This window comes from Podarcis melisellensis, assembly GCF_964234715.1.
Source record: "Podarcis melisellensis genome assembly, chromosome: 6".
NCBI classification, from domain to species: Eukaryota; Metazoa; Chordata; class Lepidosauria; order Squamata; family Lacertidae; genus Podarcis; species Podarcis melisellensis.
Window position 1 is genome coordinate 5,400,956 of NC_138538.1, and position 23,829 is coordinate 5,424,784.

Consider the following 23,829-nt stretch of genomic DNA (forward strand, 5'->3'; position numbering starts at 1 on the left):
ATTTAACATTATCATTAGGTTTTCGTCACCCAAGATGCCATGGTCTCACATGACTGTCTCTGAAGTTCAGTAAAAAAAATTCAAGGAGCCTTCACAAAGTGGCACAGTGTTGACATCCATTTCATCCATGTTGATCCATCATGGTTGCTCTGCTGTAGTTGTTCACTCTTCAGGTCTAGCAGAGCCCAGATTTGCACTCTTCCTTACATTTTGATATTTTGGGGGCCTCTTTTGCTTACTAACTTCAATCTGTATAAATCAGGGCATTAGTTTTCATGTGCAGATGCTTATTCTACAGGTGCCTCATAGAACAACTCTTAGCTAAAGTGATTAAAAATAGGCACTCTTGTTCCTTATAGGTGAGTAGTTGAGTTGCAAAATCCGCCACTGCCTCCGCAGGCTGAGTTGTTACCATAGCACCAGAAGGGGAAAAGCAGACTGATGATATATTTAGCACTAAACAAGAACTAATTTTTCCCCTTTCTGCTTCCTCCCCCCAATCCCCTTCTCGCCTTCCCCACTTGACAGCTTATTACACTGACGTTCCTAAAATAATTTATGCCTCCAGAACTCATTCTCAGCTTACTCAGGCCATCAATGAATTAAAGAACACAGTTTACAGGTAAAGAAACTTAAGATATTGATGCTCACTCCAGGTGTGAAACAGCTTGGGATATATGTGTCTGGCAATTTTTGTTTTAGCTGTATTATTGTTGATAGAAATGTTTTTGAAAACACTGGTTATATAAGCTGTCGCTGAGACATTTTGCAGCCATAGTAAAGGAGCTCCTCCTCAAGACAGAGGGATTGCAAAATATACTGCCCGTTAATGCTGAAAAGCTTATGCATTATGCCCTGCTTCATTTCCGTGTTTGAAATGCTTGCCACAACTCAACCATGTATATCTTCAGTGTCTTGTCTTGATTAAAATGTCAGTTCTTGTGTCATCCCCCCCTATTTAATAGGCCAAAGGTATGTGTATTGGGTTCCAGAGAGCAGCTCTGCATCCACCCTGAAGTTAAAAGACAGGAAAATAACCATACGCAGGTAAGAGCATAAAAGTAAAACTGCACTGACTCTTGTTCATCCAGTGAGAGCTGTGGGCAGTGGGAATTTTACTTACTTCATCCAGCCCATTTCTGGGCCCATCCCAAAGTTCTGGTTCAAGCCCTCCACTGCTTAGGTAGATGGCCTATTCTGGGTGTCTATCTGTGGCATCTCTGTGGTAGCACCCCAATTATTGAATGATCTCACCTGAAAGGTCTACATGAAAGAGAGGTTCTCCTGAAACCTACTTTGTCATTTTGGTGCCAGACATTCTCAGGCCTCTCAGTCATAAGTTTAAATCCTGCTGATTGTTTTTGTTTTGCAACCTTTAAACTCTTTTTCTTTTGGTGACTATTTGGACATTTTGGTTAGTTTAAAGTAAACCAAAAACCATTTTTCTTTGGGGGAGGGGGCAAAAGCAGGTTGTGATTGGAGAATCAATAATGGATATGAAATAGATTGCTATGGAGCAGTCAAGTTACATGGCTCTTGTTATATGAATTATAGCATACTCTCTGCTGCTTAGTAGGGATGGATGTTTTTCCCTGTTCATTGTCCAGCAAAGATTTTCTGGAAATGGCCAAGTAACAGCACTTTCTGCTTGAACATTGTAGGAGAGCTTGCAGAACCATTTTTCTCAAATCCAGTTATCATATGTTGCCCTCTATTGAGAGCTACTTGTGGTAGTGATTTATATTGTGCCAGTAATGTACATGGTTTTTTAAAGAGCTGGATAAATTAAGTAGATCGGTCCCTGCTGCAAGGAACTTACAATCTAAATTCCAAGGGAAATAAGGGGTGAATGGGAGCAAGTGCAATTATACACTTATTTGGGCTTCATTATGTTATGCACTGAACTGGAATTTATATTGTTTTGCAGATCCACATGTGCCGTATGAAGATAACAACTCGCACATGTCATTTCTATAACAATGTGGAAGGTATGAATAAACGTTTGTGAAAGTAATTCTCAGTTTGGGAGTCTGGTAATTGATGTTGGGCTGGTTTTATATTAGTCTTTCTTTTTACTACTTGCATGTAACTGTTTCTTCCGTGCAAAACTGCCAGTCTCTGCTGTTCATTTTTGTTAGGTTTGTAAGCATCATTAACTAGTTTAGATTGTACAACCCATACTTGTCTGTGCGCTTGTGCTGTGCTTTGCTTTCAGGTAGATATTGGCTAATTTAGTTCTCAAATCGCTGGCTGTGGAAACTGGATTCCCACCTAGGAAATTGACCTAAGAGTTTCAGATGTGGCAGTTTCCTGTGTTCAGTGGGCTACATTCCGGCTAGGCAAAATGTAAAGGTTTCTAAATATACCCCCATGCACACTTCTCCATTACTCATTTAGGTAGACAACAGGTATAATTGTAGCCAGGTAAAAGCACACAAGGAGGGTGCAGACCAGATGAGTGAATTAATCTGGTGAGGACATGTGGGAAAAGTCCCAAGGGTGAATAGAAGTACTTACAGAAGGCTGCATTTCGGCCCTGGGCCTGAGGTTCCCCGTTGCGGAAGGAACACTACTGAAAAGCACTCCACCATGCCACCATAGCGCTAGTCCACATGAATTCAGTTATAAGTGCAGATGTTGCAGTATCTAAAATGAGACTTCTCAGACATAGTGCTGTTTTAATATAGGATGCAGAAGTGCTGAAGCTCAGTGGGAAAGTACATCATTTACATGCAGAAGGTCTGAGGTTTAATCCCTAGCAATCCCAGGGAGATGGGGCTGGGAAAGTCTCCTCTGAAACCCTGCTAGCCATTGCCAGTCAGTGTGGATCATGCTGAAATAGATGAACCAAAGACCTGAATCCGTATAAGGCAGCTTGCTAGATTGCTAAAAAGTAGCTAGGCAATGAGGTACCATTATCCCATAGATTTTTGAAGTTCTGATCCTGTCAGAAAGTCTCACTTATATTGAATTCTTATTCAGTATATAAACTTCACTTGGAAGATAGCTTCCAAGAAGTAAAGCTGGGGGGTACCAGGCAAAGGGCCTTCTTGGTGGTGGCGCCCATCTCCCATCAGATGTCAAGGAGATGAGTAACTATATTACGTTCATGAGACGTCTGAAGGCAGCCCTGTATAGGGAAGCTTTTTAAGATTTAATGTTTTACTATGTTTTCATGTATGCTGGAAGCTGCCCAGAGCGGCTGGGGCAACCCAGTCAGCTGGGCAGGGTACAAATAATAAATGATGATCATCATCACCATCATTTTAACAGTGTTGAAGTTCAAGCTTATGCCTCTAGGTAGTCAGCTGGTTTTAGAAAGCCACTGACTATTATACCATGCACATTCAGCAATCGTTGGCATTATGTGAAGTGACCTGCTTGCACATTCAGAGACAATAAGGCCTAGGAAGGTAAACGGCTGCCTCCCTGTATAAGGAATACTAGGAGCCCAGAATTTGGGGACCATAGAAATAATTTCAGGTTAAAGTAAATTCTCTCTCTCTCTCTCTCTCTCTCTCTCTCTCACACACACACACACACACATAATAGGGGTGGGTTGAGATGGTGCCATCCACGAACATAGCTTGCAGAGTGTGTCATCTGCATATAATGTGGTATCTTATGAGAAACATAATTAAGAACTAAATCAACAGATGTTCAGATATTTTTGGAACCTTTCCTGGAATGTGGAAGCAGCAGGCTCTTATGTTCATATAATCATGTAAGTTAAAGATAGAAGGAGCAATCCATCAAGTGCTGTTGATGCGCAACCTGCATTAATTTTAAATGTGATTTGTGCAGGAAATGGGCAGAGGTTGCCTAGCAGCAGTGTTGGGTGGTTGCACCCAGAAAATGATAATTAAGGGTGCACATGAAAGTATATAATTTAAGCAGCAGGGTCATCGTGGAATCGTACTCACTACATTTTGTTCACAAGTAGAGTTCAAGGGAAATGCTTCTGCTTTCTGCTAGGTTGCAGCAGAAGCCGGCTGTTCACTACTCAAATTACCTGGTGCCTCCGATGTCATGAATCCATGTCTTGCCCCATCGCAGGCAGGGCTTTTTTTAATTAAGAGGGGAGAAAGGACTTGCAGGTTTGCTTGTTTTAGGGCTGCAGTATTAATTGATTCATCAAATGAATAAATTAAAATGATAGAACTCAATTAAAATTTTAGGCCTGATTAATTGGGCATTGCTGCTATATCATCCAATCTTCTATTAAACCCCTAAGGGCATCACCCTTTCTCTTCTGCCCAGGTAGGCACTGCTTCTAGTGGAAAATAAGCTATCATCCCAGGGCCCGCTATGATGATGAAGGGGCCTCCTGGATGACATAGCATTCCTCACTGAGAAGAGTGTTTGGTGTAGGACGAGTCTTCTCTCCTCCAGTCTAAATATGCCCAGTTCTTTCAAACTTTCTTGATAGGACCTGCTTTCCATAACCCTGACCACCTAAGGCAGGGGGCGGCAAGGTTTATCTTGCCTGGGCCGAATTGGTCCTGTAGGGATCCCTCCGTGGGCCAGATCGTGAGCATGTGTGAACGCGCACAGCCACGATTTTCGGCGTATGCATGTTCGCAATTTTCAGCGTCTGCACAGACACGATTTCCAGCACCATGGAAGTGAGTCCCTGCACTGTGCCAGTTTAGCGCAAGCGGGCAACTTGGTTCATGGGCGGCTCATGCGCCGGTCAAACGACCTCCGCGGGCCGCTTCTGGCCCATGGGCCTTAGGTTGGTGACCCCTGACCTAAGGCTACAATCTGGGGAATTTGGATTGGGCAGAGGTGTCCTTTGCCCAGCCCTTCTGGCCCCCCAGCTGTGGAGTGATGCCAACATTTCTCTGCTAGTGTGGAACCCGACATTCTACCTGCTGAATGGGTGGGCAGGCCCCAAATGGGATGTTCAAGGAGCCGGGAATAGATGAGCCAGCCTGGGATCTGCTGGAATATGCTAACTCCTCTTTTCTTTTCTACAGAGAAGAGCACTGAAAAAGATCTGATCAGCTCCATCTTGGATATTGAAGACCTGGTTAAAAATGGGAACAAGCACAGGTCACAATTCCTCTTCACTTTTCTCTTTCTTTATGCCTCTCCCCATATGAACCAACACGGACCCTATGTTCATCATCTTAGGCCCGTGTTTATGTGCCTCCTTCATGAGAAATCCAGAGGGTGGCAACATGAGAATGAGCCTTTTTTGCAGTGGCTCCCCTTTTGTGGAATTCTCTCCCCATGAAAGTTGCTGGCTGCCTTCACTGCATATTTTAGGTGCCAGGCAAAACTTGTTTCTCTATAACCAGGTCCTTGGCTGATTAATAATAATAATAATAAATTTTTTTATTTATATCCCGCCCTCCCCAGCCGAAGCCGGGCTCAGGGCGGCTAACCACACTAAAATAGTGCAACATTCTAAAAACATTATAAAATGATTAACATTTTATGGCCTTTTAAATGTGTTTGTGGGAGGGAGGGTTATTAGTTTGTTTTTGTGTGTATTTTGTGTTCTTATTTTGTATTTTTATGTTGTGAAATGCCCTGTGATCTTCAGATGAAGGACAGTATACAAATTTCATTAATAAACAATTATTAATAATATTAGTGGCATATTCTCAATAGATAATTGCATTAGTGCTGAACTGAAATGAGGAAAGGATTCAGTTTTGACAGCCTTTTTCAAAATTCAGTCGTTGTGCACAGTAAATTTGTGCATGTATTTGTATATAGGATGTGCGTGTATATACAGTGGTACCTCAGGTTACATATGCTTCATGTTACAGACGCTTCATGTTACAGACTCTGCTAACCCAGAAATAGTACCTTGGGTTAAGAACTTTGCTTCAGAATGAGAACAGAACTCGTTCTCTGGCGGCAGCAGGAGGCCTCATTAGCTAAAGTGGTGCTTCAGGTTAACAGCTTCAGGTTAAGAACGGACCTCCAGAACGAATTAAGTACTTAACCCGAGGTACCACTGTAGTAAAATATAGGAAATTTTTCTAGTATATTAGGAAAATGCTCTTTAAATATGAAGTGCTCAAACAATTTCATACATTCTTTGTTGGTAATCCATACATCAGGGGTCTGCAACCTGCGGCTCCGGAGCCGCATGTGGCTCTTTTACACCTTTGCCGCGGCTCCGGGGCAGATACTAGCGAGGGGAGGAGGCGCATTGTGCGCCCCGACACTCCCCACTGTGGCGGGCGCTGTACTGACTGTGACGTCGCATGGGGGCGGTGAGTGCGTTAGTCACGCACCATCCCGATGTCGCCTGCCCGCCCGCTACATTGTAAGGGGCATGTACGCTGGTCACTGCATTGAAAGGGGGTATGTACGCTGGTCACTGTTTTGAAGGGGAGTGAAGAACACACACACACAAAAAAAGGTAACGTAATTTAACGTTTATTTCTATGAGGAGGAGTAATTCTGAGGGGTCAAACAAATAAATAATAAAAAAGTGACAAATAGGTTATTTTTATAATGACGAGTTTTGCGGCTCCCAGTTTTTTTTCCTTTGGAAACGGGTCCAAGTGGCTCTTTTTGTGCTAAAGGTTGCAGACCCCTGCCATACATCAAACCTGTGAACATGTGGATAGGCTTAGACTCAGATGTAGTGGTTTTATTTAATAACGTCCAATGAGTTCATGACTAGGCTGAAATTTGAAGTGGGGATATTGTCATTTGTTGCTCACACCTACAACCACCATACCATGCAAGTTGTTGTATGATCTTTCTATGAATAAAAAGCGCTAGCTGCATTTACTTACATCTACATACTTGACTCTCTATTGCACAAAGTGTCAACCCAAATGTTTTATTTGTTGGTTAAATTTACCGTATTTTTCGCCCCATAGGGCGCACCTAGTTTTTTGGGGGGGAAATAAAGGGGAAAAAATTATTTTCCCCCCCAGGGGCGGGGGAAGCCCGAGCTTCCCCCGACCCCAGCCCCCAGAACAGGCTGCTATCTGCAAGCCGTGAGAGAGCGAGCCCCAAGCTTCTGGGTGCAGGCACCGACTTCGCACAGCTCTCCCACGGCTAGCGGAGAGCTGCGCGAAAAACCGACCCCCCTTGCTATCCAGGCTTCAGTGAAAGCCTGCATTCGCCACATAGGACGCACACACATTTCCCCTTCATTTTTGGAGGGGAAAAAGTGCGTCCTATAGGGCGAAAAATACAGTATATCTTACCCTTCCTTCCAAAGGAGCATTAATCAATCATAAATAAAATCTGTATTGCAGAATTTAGAATTTCATTAAAGAATGGCATGGGGGGGGAAATTGACTGTTATATGAAAATAATAATAATAATAATAATAATAATAATAATAATAATAATAATAATAATTATTTATTATTTGTACCCCGCCCATCTGGCTGGGTTTCCCCAGCCACTCTGGGCGGCTTCCATAGAAACCAAAAATACACTAAAGGTACCAGAAGTGGGGTACCTTACTGCTTCATTTAGTCATAGAAAGATTAGAGACTGAATTGCATTCCTTTGGCTAGGGAATTCAAAATCTCCAGTGCAAGTCTGTGTAAATCCCAAGACATCTATGACTAATTATCAAACAAGTGCTGTTGGATCTATACCACTGTAGCTGATGTTCATACAGTGATAAGCTCATCAGGTGGGAGATAATTCCTAATCTCCCTTTTCTATACTTTCTAAATCATGAACAATCCATCTTTGTAAGCATAAGCCCCTTGGCACATCTAATTAAGTAAACAGATATTTGCTTAATGGGCTATAAAGCTGTGATTGAAAAATGACTACATGATAAGCACCCGCCCCCCTTTGTGTAATGCTTTATCAAGGTTCCTTCTCTCTTTTACAGTTTATTTTCTTGGTTGAAGCCCTGGTTTTTTAAAAATATTATTGGCTCCCAACAGAATTAAGAGTACAATAAAACATCCAACATTAAAAACCTCTCCGAACATGGCTGCCTTCAAATGGCTTCTAAAAGCCAGATAGTTGTTTATTTCCTTGACATCTGATGAGAGGGTATTCCACAGGGCGGGCACCACTACTGAGAAGTTCCTCTGCTGGTTCCCTGTAACCTCCCTTCTCGCAGGAAGGGGAACTGCCAGAAGGCTGTCGATGCTGGACTATGTCAGTGAAAAAGTCGAATGCCTTAAATCAAGCATAGGCAAATGCTGCCCTCCAGCTGTTTCAGGACTACAACTCCCATCATCCCTAGCTAACAGGGCCAGTGTTCAGGGATGATGGGAATTGTAGTCCCAAAACATCTGGAGGGCCGAGTTGGCCTATGCCTACCTTAAATGCTAAGCTTCCTAGCAGCCTCTGCACCGCCACCTTCTTTTATCTCGCTGCACTTGCAGGGTCAAGGATTTATTGCCAGCATTCTTGTTTCTCAGATGAGAGAGGAGACGGGCCCATGTAAACCCACCAGACCATCTGCCTTTAAGACCAGCCCATCAAGTAGCTGACAAGAAACCCCTGAGAATCTTAATAAATGACTGTGGAAAGCACGTTGGTTGTCTTGTAGTGCTGTGTACATTTCCCTCCCTCTCTCTTTAAACAGAGTTTGCCCTTACTATCTATCTCGGAGTTTGAAGCAGCAGGCAGACATCATTTTTATGCCTTATAACTACTTACTGGACCCAAAGGTATGTGGGGTATTACTTTAAAATTCAAGTCAGTTTTTCTGAAGATTTTAAGAGGATTTTGGTGGATATGCCAGTAAATTGCTTAATTAACTCAGTACAGGAGACATTACAGATGCTAAATGCTTATCACATAAGGCAGAGATACGTGTTTGTGTGTTTCTTTTATTTTAACATATTTCCTTCTCAGAAAGCGAGATAGTTTTGTTCACTAGTTTTTTTTTGTTGGAAGTCATCATGTAGCATTTCTCCCTTTCTTCCATCCTTCCAAATATGCTGAATATTGTTTGGTTTGTTGAGCTTCCCTGATGGGCTAGGCATACAAGGGAGAACATTACAGTTGCTTTTCTTTGTTTTCATCATAGAAGCTTTCCCAGCTAAATTTCTCCCTTCTGTATAACTAATTCAAATCACAGGAGTCTCTGCGTATCTCCCTGTACTGACTAGCAAGGCTAGTTTAGTGGCAGTGCTATAGGAAAGCTAGAGCCATGTGGTCCTTGATCCACCTTGAATATGGTGCTATCTACTGAGTATTAGAAGCCTCTTTGAGTTCTGCTTTTAGAAAAAACTGCTTGTGTAGTTTTTATTTTCCCCTACTCCCTTCTTTTGAAGGCTAAAAACCTTTTCTTTAATCATTATTGCAGGTTACCAGGATTCGAGTGATCTGTACTGGGATCTCATGGTGAAGTGTGGATAATAATGAAATCCCAGTACCGGTCACCATTTTGGGATTGTAGCAATGCAGATTTATGGATCATTTTCTAGTTATGAGGTTGATTGAATAATAGCGGTTTCTGATGTGCTGACAAAGCTGTTTCACTGTTTTTCTTTGTGAAATGTGCACTGAAGAAGCAAAATGACATGTTCGCTTTGGTTTATTGGCATTAATTGTTCCTCAAACGTGTGTGCGACAGATAACACCCACACGCAACTTCCTGCTTGTTGTGGGATTTTAAAGGATATTTTTATGGATTGCCTTACTGTATGTTACTAGTTTTGATTGTACTTGCTGTAATTTTTTTTTATATTGTTGTGCACCACCTTTAGATGTCTGCAAAACAGGCAGCATATAAAATACCGTATTTTTTGCACCATAACACTCACTTTTTTCCTCCTAAAAAGTAAGGGGAAATGTCTGTGCGTGTTATGGAGGGAATGCCTACGGGTGGCATGCCTACGGATTTTCCTCCTCTAAAAACTACGTGCGTGTTATGGTCGGGTGTGTGTTATAGAGCGAAAAATATGGTATTTAATAAATAATAGGTTCGCAAGGAGCACCTGTGTGAGTGCCATTGAAATGGACGTTTAGAGGACCATGTTGCACTTCTTTCATTGGGTCATGTGCAGCTGCCATACCTTGATAGACTGTGATGGCAGACGCTTAAGAGTGGTTGCAAATAGTTGTAAACAAGTTGTCCCTGCCATCCTGCCTCACATATCTCCCTCTTTTTTTAAATAAAATAGAGTCGAAAAGCTCACAACTTGGACTTGAAGGGGGCTGTAGTGATACTTGATGAAGCTCACAATGTGGTAAGATTTTTAACAGGCAAAGAGCCTTGTAGGTATGTTTTCATATAAGAATTCAAGTAATCTGTGACTATTTGTTCCCTCAATAAGTATTGAGCAACTGAGATGATAGGTCACTGGTGTTATTTTTAAAAGAATACTCTCTTCATTTGGTCTTTTGATAATGTTGTCTTCCTAGAGCAGGAATTTGTCCTGACAGACACAAAGTGTGTGCATAGCTGATGTGGTTAATAGTGTACACTACAAGAGTAACTTTTTGTCTACACCCCTAGGAAAAGATATGTGAAGAGTTGGCATCGTTTGACTTGACACCCTATGACTTAGCTTCAGCTGTGGATGCCATTAACATAGTTCTGGAAGAACAAGTGAAAAATGTTCAGCAGAATGAAATCAACTCTGAGTTCAATGTGGAGCCCTCCAATTCAGGTAGATTGCCTGTATAGGGCAGTGATTTCTTGAATGCAACAAGAGCTTCATTGGGCTGCATGCATTTAGAAATTACCCTTGAGTTCTGCAAAAGCAGTCTTCAGAACGTGGATTTTGGTTGCCAGGCAGTTGATGTATTAGGATTATGGCTGGCAACACTTCTGTGAAAACCCCAATGAAATAAAGATACTTGTGCAAGAACATGAAAATCTTTTGTGCAGCTGTGTATTAATGCCAGTGAGGCTTTTGCAAGAGTTTTTTCAGTGCATTCATTGAGCTTGTTTAAAGGGATGTGTGTTTTGCATGCCAAGGCAAATCCAGTATAAATTAGGTACTTAAAAGCAAATTGTTTGAATGGTGCTTTTGATATTTGTGCTTTGGATTTCTGGATTTTGGTTTGGAGAATTGGTCAAGGAGAGAAATGAAGAGCACATAAAGCCTGCAGGATAGCCATCAGAATACTTTGCAGCCTTCCTGGCCTCCTCTCTTCCACTCATTCACAATCAAAGTCCAATAAGCATTTAACAGGCAGTGCATGTACATTGCACTTGGAAAGGTACATTAGTGTACAATCTAAATATTGAGATTTATACAGGATGGGTTGGGGGAAGAGACATTGACACAGTATTGCACTGGAAACTGCCTGAATAAGAATTCTTTCTGAAACAGGATTAAACATGGAGCTTGAAGACATTGCAAAGATAAAGCGTAAGTACAATTATTAGATTCATATTTTGTCTATAGAGAAGTTTTTTAAAAAAATGTTTTGGCAATGGGTGGCTTTCAGTTTAGCCAAGATGATCATGTAGGTGATTACTCTCTCTATTGCACAGATATTCCAAATTTTGTACTTTATGCACCTCTTTGGTGCAGTAAATTAAAGATCTGTCAACGTAGGTAGTATGTGAAAAACTGAATGCCTTGAAAGAGACCAGAGGAACATTTATTAAGGGTTGTGTGCGTGAGGGGAATGCACAGTATCCCTTGTGGAAGCAAATTCCTAATCACTTTGGTTTGAGAGAAACATACATGGTGGATGAGAAATGCTAGCTAATCTACTGACAACTTGTTGAATACTGAAGGATATTTCATGTTTATGCATTTGGCTAGCAAGCTACTACTCATTTGCATATTTTAATTGCCTGTAAACAATGTAATTTGCCTGCCATTTTTATGATATTGGCATATGGCAGATCATTGGTTGACTGGATTCTACTTATCTTACTCAGAAAGTATTACCCCCAAATGTGAAAATCTTGCATCAGCCCTAGAAAAAGTCCTTTGCTTTAGTTCTTTAGTTCTTTTTAAAAGTTATGTCCTGCTTTTCAGCAACAAGCCCACTGAGGTGGCCTGTTGTATAAATGTGGCAATGCAACCTCCCCACCCTGAGGGAGTGTGTCACTTAGAAGGAGCCCTTTTCTTGTTGGGAAGGCAGTGAGAGAGTGCCTGTGTTGCAGTCTCGTCTGAGGAGAAAGAGCAGGATAATTTGGTTATATGCCAGCTGCATAACATTCCTCCTCTTCCTTTGCTTGCCTTCAAGAGATTCTTCTTCAGCTAGAAAACGTTATAGATGCTGTCGAGCTGCCACCAAGTGGAAGTGGACTCACTAAGGATGGAAGGTATGTTTCAGGAGATACAAAGCATGTGCCCAGTTGGCATTTCTTGTTTTTGTGTGCCTGCCCATAGACTCATAAAATTGCTTTGTTGCTTGTTTTATGGTGTAGGGTGTTTCCTTGAGAATCTTGGGCCTGAGTCACCCAGGTTTTCTGGAGCTCAGTTGTTGCTGCTGGAAATTGTAGCTGCAAAGAGGTTGCTTGATGAAGCAGGACGGAGGGTCAGACTGGGACACTCAGTTCAAACGTTTGCTTGACTGTGAAGCTCACTGGGTGTCCCGTCAGGTCAAGTAGTACATATAATGTTTAGACTAGTAAGCAGTGAAGCTCATTTGGAGGCCTTGGGGTACCTACTACCTCTCTGCTTAACATATTCTACAAGGTTGTTATAGGGAATCAACAAGCCATTTATGCCACCTTGAATGATAGGTGGGATATAAATATAATAAATTAATGAAATATTGCTTATCCTGCCCTATCTTGCAGGTTGGTTTGGGAGGATAAAATGTCCAGAGCAGGGGTCAGCAACCCGCGGCTCCGGAGCCGCATGTGGCTCTTTTACACCTTTGCCGCGGCTCCAGGGCAGATACTAGCGAGGGGAGGGGGCGCACTGTGCGCCCCGACACTCCCCACTGTGGCGGGCACTGTACTGGCTGTGACGTCACATGGGGGCGGTGCGTGCGTTAGTCACGCACCGTCCCGACGTCACCTTCCTGCCCACTGTCAGATTGCGGCTCCGGAGATATATTTGTTTTAAATGTCGCAATGGTTTTGCGGCTCCCAGGTTTTTTTCCCCTTCGGAAACGGGTCCAAGTGGCTCTTTTTCTCTTAAAGGTTGCAGACCCCTGGTCCAGAGGATACACTATTGGGGGAAGGGTTGATTACAAATACTGTACCAAATAAAACAAATCATTTGACATTCATCAAGCCAATGCATTTCACATTTTCAAAAACAGAAACTATTTTTTAAAAGAAGGTTTCTAGCCCTCATTTTTATGGAGGCTCATCAAGCTTTGGTAGAAGGTGGCGGATGGTATTCAACTAAGGTTGAAGATGAAGGTACCCCCGACCGTTAGGTGCAGTCGCGGACAACTCTGGGATTGTGCGCTTATCTCGCTCTATAGGCCGAGGGAGCCGATGCTTGTCCGTAGACAGCTTCCAGGTCATGTGGTCGGCATGACTAAGCCACTTCTGGCAAAACCAGAACAGCGCACGGAAACATTTACCTTCCCGCCAGAGTGGTACCTATTTATCTATTAGCACTTGCCGTACTTTCGAACTGCTAGGTGGGCAGGAGCTGGGACTGAACAACGGGAGCTCACCCTGTCGCGGGGATTCAAACTACATATTTGATTACCGCTCTCTGTTACGGAATAGGTTCTCCATACTTACAGGGAGGAATTCAACATGGGATTAAGCAGATTGCTCTTTCAGTGCAAGCTTTTCTGCTTGTCTGATGGAATGATTGCCTTTTCCTTTCCCCCCCACCTGCTGTCCTGGGGGTTCTCCCCCTCTCCCCAGAGCTTGTACTGTCAGGGATCATTAGCTGAATCTCATCCACATTATTTTAGCACATCCTTTGTAATAATTCTCCTTCTAGCTGTTCCTTTTTGTTAATTCAGATCTAGGATTAAATATTCTTTAGGCTTAATCCTAGTTCCTTTAGAATTTATCTGAAATCCGGGGTTGATTCTGAGTAGTTCTTCTCACTCTATATACATAATGTTTATATGTGCTGAGAACCCTAGAACACCTTAGTGAGAAATGGAACGAGACTGTTTTGTATTTTGTCCTTTGGTTAGCTACTAGGATAAGACTCAGTATTTTGTTTATGTTTCTTCTTGAAATTACAGCTATATATTTGACCTGTTTGAAAAGGTCCAAATCACATCCCAAACCCAAGCATCTCTCCTTGAGTCACTGGAACAAATCTTACAGTATTTAGCAGGCCGTAAGTGTGCACATTATACTTTGGGAAAATAGGGGGTGGGGAGAAAGTTTGAAAGTAGAGTATAATATTGTGAGAGTGCACAGCATTGCATGAGCCCAAGAAACAGACCTGAAAATAGCTAAGGTACAACTAGAGAAAATGAAACAAGGTGGGAGACCACTAGAATACAGGTGAGAGATTCCTGGTGAATATGATTGAACACAAGAACTCATTATGAAACCTATTCTGTATGGTGGGGGTGGTGAATAAGCAACAGAGGTCCATGGGGAGAGATCCTAGAATCTTCAGAGGTATCTTATGATAAGTTTGCTAAACATTTTGAGTATACAATTTTTTTGTCAATTGTTTTTGAGTTTACTTTTGTGAAAAAGAAAAAAAGTGTCTAAAAATGTAATAAATAAGAATATGTAATAAAATTGCTTATACAGTGGTACCTCAGGTTAAGTACTTAATTTGTTCCGGAGGTCCATTCTTAACATGAAACTGTTCTTAACCTGAAGCACCACTTTAGCTAATGGGGCCTCCTGCTGCTGCCACGCCGCCGGAGCCCGATTTCTGTTCTTCTCCTGAAGCAAAGTTCTTAACCTGAAGCACTATTTCTGGGTTAGCAGAGTGTGTAACCTGAAGCGTATGTAACCCAAGGTACCACTGTATCCTCTCTGACCTTGATGCCTCATTTGTAACAGTGTTTGGGGATACAGTGGTACCTTGGGTTACAGATTACATATGCTTCAGGTTACAGACTCCACTAACCCAGAAATAGTACCTCAGGTTAAGAACTTTGCTTCAGGATGAGAACAGAAATCGGGCTCCGGCGGCGCAGTGGCAGCAAGAGGCCCCATTAGCTAAAGTGGTGCTTCAGGTTAAGAACAGTTTCAGGTTAAGAACAGACCTCCGGAACGAATTAAGTACTTAACCCAAGGTACCACTGTATTACCAGAATGCCATCAGGGCCAAGTTCGTGGGATGAGTTTCAGTTGATGTGTCCTAAGGATGTAGACGGGGTACTCAGTGGCTGATCTTGTGTGTCCTTCCCCCTTGCCCATGATGGCTAATTATTTCTAGTAAAAGGAGATTGAGTCCAGGAAGTAATTAATGCCTGATTTGCCCCATTGGAATTCATTTTCTTAGTTTTGACCAGGGCACTGTAGCAGATGCCAGAATCTTTGCCCAGTGCCTCCATGCCTACAACGCAGTGTTCATAAATGGATTTTTGATGCTTGTGAGAAAAGTCATGTAAAAATGTTACAATATTCTCCCCTGCCTTTAGGTACTGGCATATTCATCAATACAGCTGGGTTGCATAAATTTACAGACATAATTCAGGTAAATATATGTTGCCTCCTCTTTTGTAGTTTCAAAGACTGAAAGGCACCATGGAGAGAGTTATAAATTCAGTAATAGCATTCCAAGTGAGCTTTTCATGTCATTCTGTGAATATCTTCATAATGCATATTATGTAAACCTGGGGCAAGTTGGGAATTAGAGAACAGGATGGTTAAAATCACTTTACAGAATTCTGCTGCACTCTCATGTTCAACCTGCTCAGGTCCGAAGCTGTGATAAGGTAGGGTGGTTGGTTGTGTCTGTGTAAGTTTATTATGGTGAAGGAAAAAGAAATTTTGCTTGATGGCGGCAGCAATCAAGGCTGTGGTCATTTCCACTTGGTATTCTTTGTCTTTGAAGAGAGGCTTTGAATGCCAATTTACTGTGCACAACGGAATGAGAGTTCTAAGGAATGTGGTCTGCATTTTTCAGGTTAGAAACTGTATTATATTTGTGATTCACTGGAACATAACTGGGAGAGATTTAAGGAGACCAGATTGAGCTGGTGCAGTCTAAACCGGGCATAGACCAGGTCATTTTAGCTAGGGATGATGGAAGTTGTAGTCCCAAAACATATGGAGGGCCGAGTTTTCCTGTGCCTGGTGTAAACCTTTCCTGCAGATCAAGAACAAATCCTATGGAAATCCTTTTTTTAAAAAAATAATATTTATTAAGGTTTTAAAGGTTACAAAACAAAACAACACATCACAATAAGGAAAAAAGAAAGAAAAAGAAAAAGAAAGAAAGAAATAGAAAAATAAAATCCATTAAAAAACCCAGCAAATCTTCCCATAACCTATCTTTCATTTGCTTGTTTCATTGACCTCCTCACGCCTCCCTTTTTTGTATTCTAGTTTGATTAACTATTTCAGCAAATCCTTTCCATCTTTTCCAATTTTTGTCCTGTAATTTATCTTAATATAATGTAACTTTACTTTCCCTCCTTTCACCAATTAACAGTCTGTTTTTTCCTAAACCTTTATAACATTTCTGCTAAAACCACATAACTTCATTCCAACATCCTTCTAACATTCATTAATTTTACAATGTTTCTGTAGATAGTCTTTAAATTTCTTCCAGTCTTCCTCCACTGACTCTTCTCCCTGGTCTCGGATTCTGCCAGTCATTTCCGCCAGTTCCATATAGTCCATCACCTTCATCTGCCATTCTTCCCGGGTGGGTAGATCTTGTGTCTTCCAGTACTTTGCAATAAGTATTCTTGCTGCTCTTGTAGCATACATAAAGAAAATTCTATCCTTCTTTGGCACCAATTGGCCGACCATGCCCAGGAGAAAGGCCTCTGGTTTCTTCAGAAAGGTATATTTAAATACCTTTTTCATTTCATTATAGATCATCTCCCAGAAAGTCTTAATCCTTGGGCATGTCCACCAAAGGTGAAAGAATGTACCTTCAGTCTCTTTGCATTTCCAACATTTATTATCGGGCAAATGATAAATTTTTGCAAGCTTGACTGGTGTCATGTGCCACCTGTAGATCATTTTCATTATATTCTCTCTTAAGGCATTGCATGCCGTGAACTTCATACCTGTGGTCCATAACTGTTCCCAGTCAGCCATCATAATATTATGTCCAACATCTTGTGCCCATTTAATCATAGCAGATTTCACCGTTTCATCCTGAGTGTTCCACCTCAACAGCAAGTTATACATTCTTGACAAGTTATTAAAAATCCTATGGAAATCCTATCCGTTAGACACAGTAACCTCTATGTTTGCTTTGAGCACTGGATGGGTCTTGACAGGAAATGCTGGTGAGGGTGACCAGGATGATGATAGAGTCTGGGGAAAAAAGAGCAGTAGAAAAATCTGGGTATGTTTAGGCTGGAGATGAGGAAGAGGATGACCAGGAAATTGACAGTGTCTAAAACCCAGAGGTTAGGCATGTTTAGTCTGCAGAAGAAAAAATTAAAGGGAGATGCATTTGCTTGTGGTATTTCCACATAGGTTTTCATTTCAAATCTTCTAGATTCCAGACAAGTCATTATCCATTGCAATTATAGGGAATTGCAATGATAGGAAATGAACTAAGACTTATTTAACTTCTTCGTAAACTTAATTCAAATGAGTTAATTTTTTTGGACACGGATTAAGTTTTGATAGCCTTAATTTCGCTCTTTCTACAGTGCCATGAAGTATATTTAAGAGTACTGAGAAACCTTTTGCTCCTCAGGGTACCATCCTTTCAGATTGCTTAAACTTGCTTCATATTAATACCTTATAATATAGGAAATGTAAATCTATCCAAACTGTTTTATCCAGAATATTAGCAGTGATTTTTGGCCATTTCCCCTACCACAAAACATCCAACAGCATCTCCTGACCAGCTACCAGTAATAATGAAATAAACTGTTTTTTTAGAAACAGAATTGTAGGCCATTCGTTTTTATTAACTTCTTGAGCTCTCTGATGTAGTTCTTTTAACTTCCACTAGGGGGCGATCACTCTCCAAGCTATAATATATACTGTACTTTTCTGTGTATAAGACTAATAATAATAATAATAATAATTTTTTATTTATACCCCACCCTCCCCAGCCAAGGCCGGGCTCAGAGCGGCTTACAAGCAATAATAAAAACAAGATGAATGGTTACAACTTAAAAACAAGAATAAAATATAGCATTAAAATAATGGACTAGGTTTTTATACTTTTAAAAAGGGTTAAAAATCTGGGGGCATCTTATACATGAATAGTGCATATGCCCATTTTCTAAATTTGGGGTCCCTAAAAGTAGGGTGCGTCTTATACATGGGGGCACAGAAAAATACAGTACTTCTAAAAGATATTCGGATAGTAGGGCAGCTATAGTTATTCTAATAAAACACATCATATTGTCATTGTATCTCTTTATATGTGCATTGGTGTTTACACATTTGTAAAGGACATTTATTGATGAATTAGGCATGATTATATGCCAGTTAAATTATATATGAGTGAGGCGGTTTGGCAAGCTCGGGCAGGGCAGAGTGAGTTGGGGGAGGGGCGTGCCCCCCTAGTAATACTAAAGTAAAGGTAAAGGTACCCCTGACCATTAGGTCCAGTTGCGGATGACTCGGGGGTTGCGGTGCTCATCTCGCTTTACTGGCAGAGGGAGCCAGCGTTTGTCCGCAGACTAAGCTGCTTCTGGCAGCGCACGGAAACACCGTTTACCTTCCCGCCGGAGCGGTACCTATTTATCTACTTGCACTTTGACGTGCTTTCAAACTGCTAGGTGGGCAGGAGCAGGGACTGAACAACAGGAGCTCACCCCGTCGCAGCGATTCAAACTGCCGTCCTTCTGATTGGCAAGCCCTAGGCTCTGTGGTTTAGACCACAGGGCCACCCATGCTAGTAATACTATAAGAAGGTAAAAAGAGCCTGGCTGCTGGATTAGGCCAATGGCGCATCTAATCCAGCATCCTGTTTTCACAGTGGCCAACCAGATGCCTTAATGGGAAACCAGAAGCAGGACCCAAGCACAAGAGCACTCTCACCGCCTGTGGTTTCCAGTAACTGATATTCAGAAGCATTAAGCCTCCAGCCATAGAGACAGAGCACAGCCACCATGGCTAGAAACCACTGATAGCCTTCTCCATGAATTTGTCTAATTCTCTCTTAAAACCAACTAAGTTGATGGCCATCAATGCCTGCTGCGGGAGCAAGTTACATGGTTTTTACTATGTACTGCATGAATAAGTCCTTCTTTTTGTCCAGAGCGCTGTTTAAGATACACCACTCATCTCTTATACACCAATATCTTGTTCCCCCTTAGCCGCCTTCTTTCCTAAACTGAAAAGTGGCTATTTATGTCTACTCAGAAGTAACCCTGTGGAACCCTAGGAGTAATCGTTGGCAAAATGAGAACTAAAACGCCCACAAATTGCCCTTCTGCACACTGTTACCCTTTACAGTGGTACCTCTGGATGCGAACGGGATCTGTCCTGCAGCCCTGCTCTCATCCTGAAGTGAACACAACCCACGTCTGCGCGGGTTGCAACTCTGCTCATGTGCGCGACGTCATTTTGAGCGTCTGCGCATGTGCGAGCGGCGAGACTCGGAAGTAACACATTCCATTACTTCCAGGTCGCCGTGGAGCGTAACCTGAAAACGCTCATATTTAACCCAAGGTATGACTGTTCTGTGCTTTCAGCCTGGTGATAGAGTTGGAAGCCTTGCAAAGGTGTTGCGGATAACCAGCAGAAATCCTTTTTTATTTTGAAATTCTTTTGTTTTTATGATGAAGCCATTCAGAAGCCTGCTGAATCTTATTTACCTTGCTTGAAAGGCATGGTGGGTTTTCCCTCCCCATCTTACATTTTCTCCCATCTTGTTTCCTAGACTGTTTTTAATTTCCGTCCATCAGAAGGCACGTCTAGTTCCATCCTGGGCTGCTCGGTTTCAAAGTATTATAAGGTATGTTGTGCTGTTCTGAGGCTGATTTCCTACTTTAGCTTGTCTGTGGTGCTGAAAATAGGGACACGGGTGGCGCTGTGGTCTAAACCACAGAGCCTAGGGCTTGCCAATCAGAAGGTCGGCGGTTCGAATCCCCGCAACGGGGTGAGCTCCCATTGCTCGGTCCCTGCGCCTGCCAACCTAGCAGTTCAAAAGCACATCAAAGTGCAAGTAGATAAATAGGTACCGCTTCAGCGGGAAGGTAAACAGCATTTCCATGCGCTGCTCTGGCTCGTCAGAAGTGGCTTAGTCACAACCCCAGAGTCATCCGCAACTGGATCTAACGGTCAGGGGTCACTTTACCTTTACCTTTATGGTGCTGAAAAGTCAAAAGATTTTAGTTTTTTATAGGCTTAGCAATAAATGGTTGAATTAAGTTTGAGGAAAAAGAGGGCTGCATGAGTTTACCATAGTATAATTAGTGACTTTATACCTTTTCAGTTGTAAGATACTGCAAAAGACTAAGTTAATACCTTTTCAGAATTTACTCAGTTCCTTGTTCAAACTGCATAGGCCCACTTACAACATGCTAGTCGAAGCTGGTTCTGTTCATTGCTCGCTTACAAACTTCATTTTGGTGATGCAAGTAGCATAGATGTCCTATTCTTGTACTTCATATTTATTGATTATGCCTCTTAGGTCCACATCCATCTAGATGCAAGTAATCATAAAAAGAAGCAGAGGACAGACCTGTGGAACTCGTCAGCAACTAAAAAACAAGGTGACATTGCTGATACGTTGCTTTGATCATGTAAATCTTTCAGCCCAGGTTTCTTCAACTTAAATGAGAACTGGGGGCAGCTGTGTGTGCCATGACAGCAATCTATAATCTCATTTGTCCAGGACATTTTCTAGGCAGTTTTTGTGAAACCATTGCGTAGTTTTGTCATTGCACTGTGTAACTGTGCTTCCAAAATTTAATGTTGTGTTTGAAGGTATTGATGCTGTGCTGTTGATTTTGGGAAGAACTGAGGGGGCAAAGATAGGCAAAAACAGGGCAAACAGTGGCATTGTTACGTTCTCAAAGTAAAGGAAGGATTGAACTCTGATTAATAAGAATACACACAGAGACTTGAACCAGCAAGACCCTGGGAAGGGTGCGTATAATCGTGTCTCTCTGTGCCTGTCCGTCAGATTTCCGCAGCCCCTGGGCCAGGCCGTTTTATTCACAAAAGAACTTTTTACAGAGTGTTCGTAAGAACCAATTATTTCCTCTGAGCATTTAAACAAACCCACGTGGGGACAAGTTAAACTTCTAAAACTAATTAAGCACAAATATTTCTGGGGTAAACAAAGAACAGAACTACAAAGAAGAGCATCTGGCAACCCCGGAGGTAATAAACAAGCAATACATATGATAAGGAGGATGGCCAGGAGGACAGTGACCATTATCCCCTTAATGTGAGATCTGTTTCCTGGCCCTAAGATTAACATCCTAAGATTAATATCAGAAAACTACAAAGACGAAACTGCCCAGTCTTTGAGGACACAGGACGCCTGCCTTTCTAAGTGTGTACGTGATTTGTGAAGAGCAAGGAGAAATGAGCAGCAAAGGCAAAAGGGCATCAAAAGGGCATGAATGTAGAATCTTATGGGATTTAATAGGAAATTATCGTCAATACAGTGGTGCCTTGCAAGACGAAATTAATCCGTTCCGTGAGGCTCTTCGTATAACGGTTTTTTCGTCTTGCGAAGCAAGCCCATTGACAGCTTAGCGGATTAGCGCTATTAGCGGTTTAGCGGCTTTTAGCGATCAGCTGTTAAGCCGCTTATCAGCGGATCAGCTGATAAGCGACTTAGCGGCTTAGGAAAAGGGGGGGGGGAGCGGAAAAAACCCGCAGGAACTCGCCAGACATTTTCGTCTTGCGAAGCAAGCCCATAGGGAAATTCGTTTTGCGAAGCGCCTCCAAAACTGAAAACCCTTGCGGGGCACCACTGTATATCAAACCCAGTCAACACAATGTCTTCATTGTGGACACGATGGCTTGATGTATATTCTATAATTCCTCATGGTAATCCCATCTGATCCCTACAGGCATGACCATGTAGGTTAGGTAATCAAGGACTGGGAGTCTTAGACATAGGAAGGAAGCTAGGAGGACCAGTATCTTCCATTTTCATTCCCCAGATGATATGCATCAGCCTTTTGACGGCACACACGGACTCCTTACCTCCCTCTATGCCACACGTTGTCATTAAATCAGGAAACCTAAATTTAAACAGATTTCCCTGTTTTGCTGCTATCTTTGGAATAAGCTGACTTCAAACTGTGGCTTAATATTCTGGCTTGTTCTGAAGTTTGCAACCATGGTTCCCCTGCTTTGGACAGAATGGGAATCAATGCTTAATTTAGAGCACGGGTGGGAAACCTGTGGCCCTCCAGACGTTGCTGGACTACAGATCCCATCATCCTTGGTCAGTGGCCATATCAGCAAGGGATGATGGGGGTTGGAGTCCAACAGCATCTGAAAGGTTACATATTTCCCATCCCTAAATTAGAATTAAGTACTGATTTGTTTGCAGCTTGAATGAAAGGAGGTGTACAGAAGCAAAGGGTGTGTGTATATCTCACATTATTACAATAGCCAAACTTGGTGTGTTCTAAAGAGCAAAAATGAATTCATTTGACCTTTAGCCTCTAATGATGCTGATGCAATTACAAAGGTATGTTCCCATATAAATATTTCACCCCCCACAGTTGTTGTCGTAAGTAATTTGATAAATTATATTTATTTTACACATACCAATTCTGAGTGGGGAAAACTCTTGTTTAGGTTTACTTCAAGTACTTCCTACTGTTCATAGCATGTCCTTGTACTTTAGTTCCAGAAACTCTGTCTAGGCAGTACACATTTTCCTTGTTTAGAAATGTGGTGAATAATACAGAAAACAAAGAATCTGGAGTGTTGATAAGAGAACCTTGAGAATTGACGTAACAACGGCATTGCCTACAAATACAAATCTCGCAATTCCTTTGCTTGTTCCATGCTCTGCCTCTACTTTCTTTTGTGCCAGAAATGTGATACCGAGTGAAGTGCCAACTTAAATGGTCGCCTTCCCAAACTTGATATCCTCTCCTCCCTTCCATGTAAATACAGAGTCAAGCCATGTCATACAGAGCAAAGTGAAAGAGGTTCTCTGAGTATACTCTCGTGATTTTCACCCCTGCCAGGCAACTGTGCCATGCATAAAATCTGTAGGTTTGGTGAATTCATCTCTCAGAGCCCATCGTTCAACCATCTCAGCATTTCTCTATCTTCTCATGTCCTACAGCTAAGCACTTTTTGAAAGTGCTACCTGCCAGTGATAGAATACATAGCTGCATTGAATTTTTTATTTTGTCCCAAGTTAGCCAATGGCTACTTCTAGTCAATGTGTTCATCCTTCAGAACAGGTTTTCTAGAGGTGATATGGTGAGCTGTCTGCACTCAGATCTGACTCTCCTTGTATCTATGCAGTTCTGCAGTGATAAACCTTGAGGTACACCCAGATACTGCTTTCCTTCCTAATTGTTTTATATCAGTCAAGAACTTGCTCTACCTAACTTCTTCTCTTCTCCATCAGAAGGGAAACCAGTTCTGCACAAGACATTAAAATAAAGTTGCCTTTCTACTTGGAAACATCTTCCAAGGCTCTAGGGGCGTTTATCAGATACTGTTCTGTACAAATAACCACTCAAAGGATCCTTTTAATGGTGTTTATGTGTTTTAAGGCATTTTTAAAAATTAATAACTACTGTAAAAGTGTTTTGGAACTCACAGTTTCTTAATGCTGTGCATTAAGAGAAGATGGTAATTAGTTCAAGGCCCGTGGTTGCTTACAAGTGCCCCACTATATCTGCTTGGAGTAACTTACTGGTTGGTGCTCTTTGCTCCAGCCACAGTGAATACCTCTTAACGTTTTGCCTTGGTGTTTT

At 42.0% G+C, this 23,829-nt stretch overlaps 1 protein-coding gene and 2 long non-coding RNA genes across 8 annotated transcripts in view; 1 reads left to right on the top strand and 2 right to left on the bottom strand.

The window, feature by feature from the left end:
• The window catches only part of LOC309373242, a 139,441-nt gene that overhangs the window by 11,721 nt on the left and 103,891 nt on the right, over positions 1-23,829 (bottom strand). The window lies entirely within an intron of this gene.
• RTEL1 (regulator of telomere elongation helicase 1) overlaps positions 1-23,829 on the top strand; it is a 75,225-nt gene that overhangs the window by 8,075 nt on the left and 43,321 nt on the right. For 4 of the 5 annotated variants that reach the window (XM_081916645.1, XM_081916648.1, XM_081916647.1 and 1 more), the window contains exons 4-16: positions 529-622; positions 966-1,047; positions 1,928-1,988; positions 4,980-5,055; positions 8,540-8,624; positions 10,086-10,151; positions 10,421-10,574; positions 11,244-11,282; positions 12,115-12,193; positions 14,041-14,138; positions 15,409-15,464; positions 19,800-19,874; positions 20,553-20,634. In XM_081916645.1, coding sequence (XP_081772771.1) covers positions 529-622; positions 966-1,047; positions 1,928-1,988; positions 4,980-5,055; positions 8,540-8,624; positions 10,086-10,151; positions 10,421-10,574; positions 11,244-11,282; positions 12,115-12,193; positions 14,041-14,138; positions 15,409-15,464; positions 19,800-19,874; positions 20,553-20,634 — 1,047 coding nt within the window. The remainder of the gene's footprint in view (positions 1-528; positions 623-965; positions 1,048-1,927; positions 1,989-4,979; positions 5,056-8,539; positions 8,625-10,085; positions 10,152-10,420; positions 10,575-11,243; positions 11,283-12,114; positions 12,194-14,040; positions 14,139-15,408; positions 15,465-19,799; positions 19,875-20,552; positions 20,635-23,829) is intronic. The other variant, XM_081916649.1, reaches the window with a different exon arrangement.
• LOC309373226 lies at positions 8,866-23,822 on the bottom strand. Of its 2 annotated transcripts, XR_014169870.1 has the most exons (3): positions 22,658-23,822; positions 20,387-20,564; positions 8,866-8,934 (listed from the first exon to the last, which is right to left on the bottom strand). It is a non-coding gene; the product is annotated as an uncharacterized lncRNA (long non-coding RNA). The 2 variants fall into 2 exon arrangements; XR_014169871.1 differs by lacking the exon at positions 8,866-8,934 and having other exon boundaries at positions 20,380-20,564.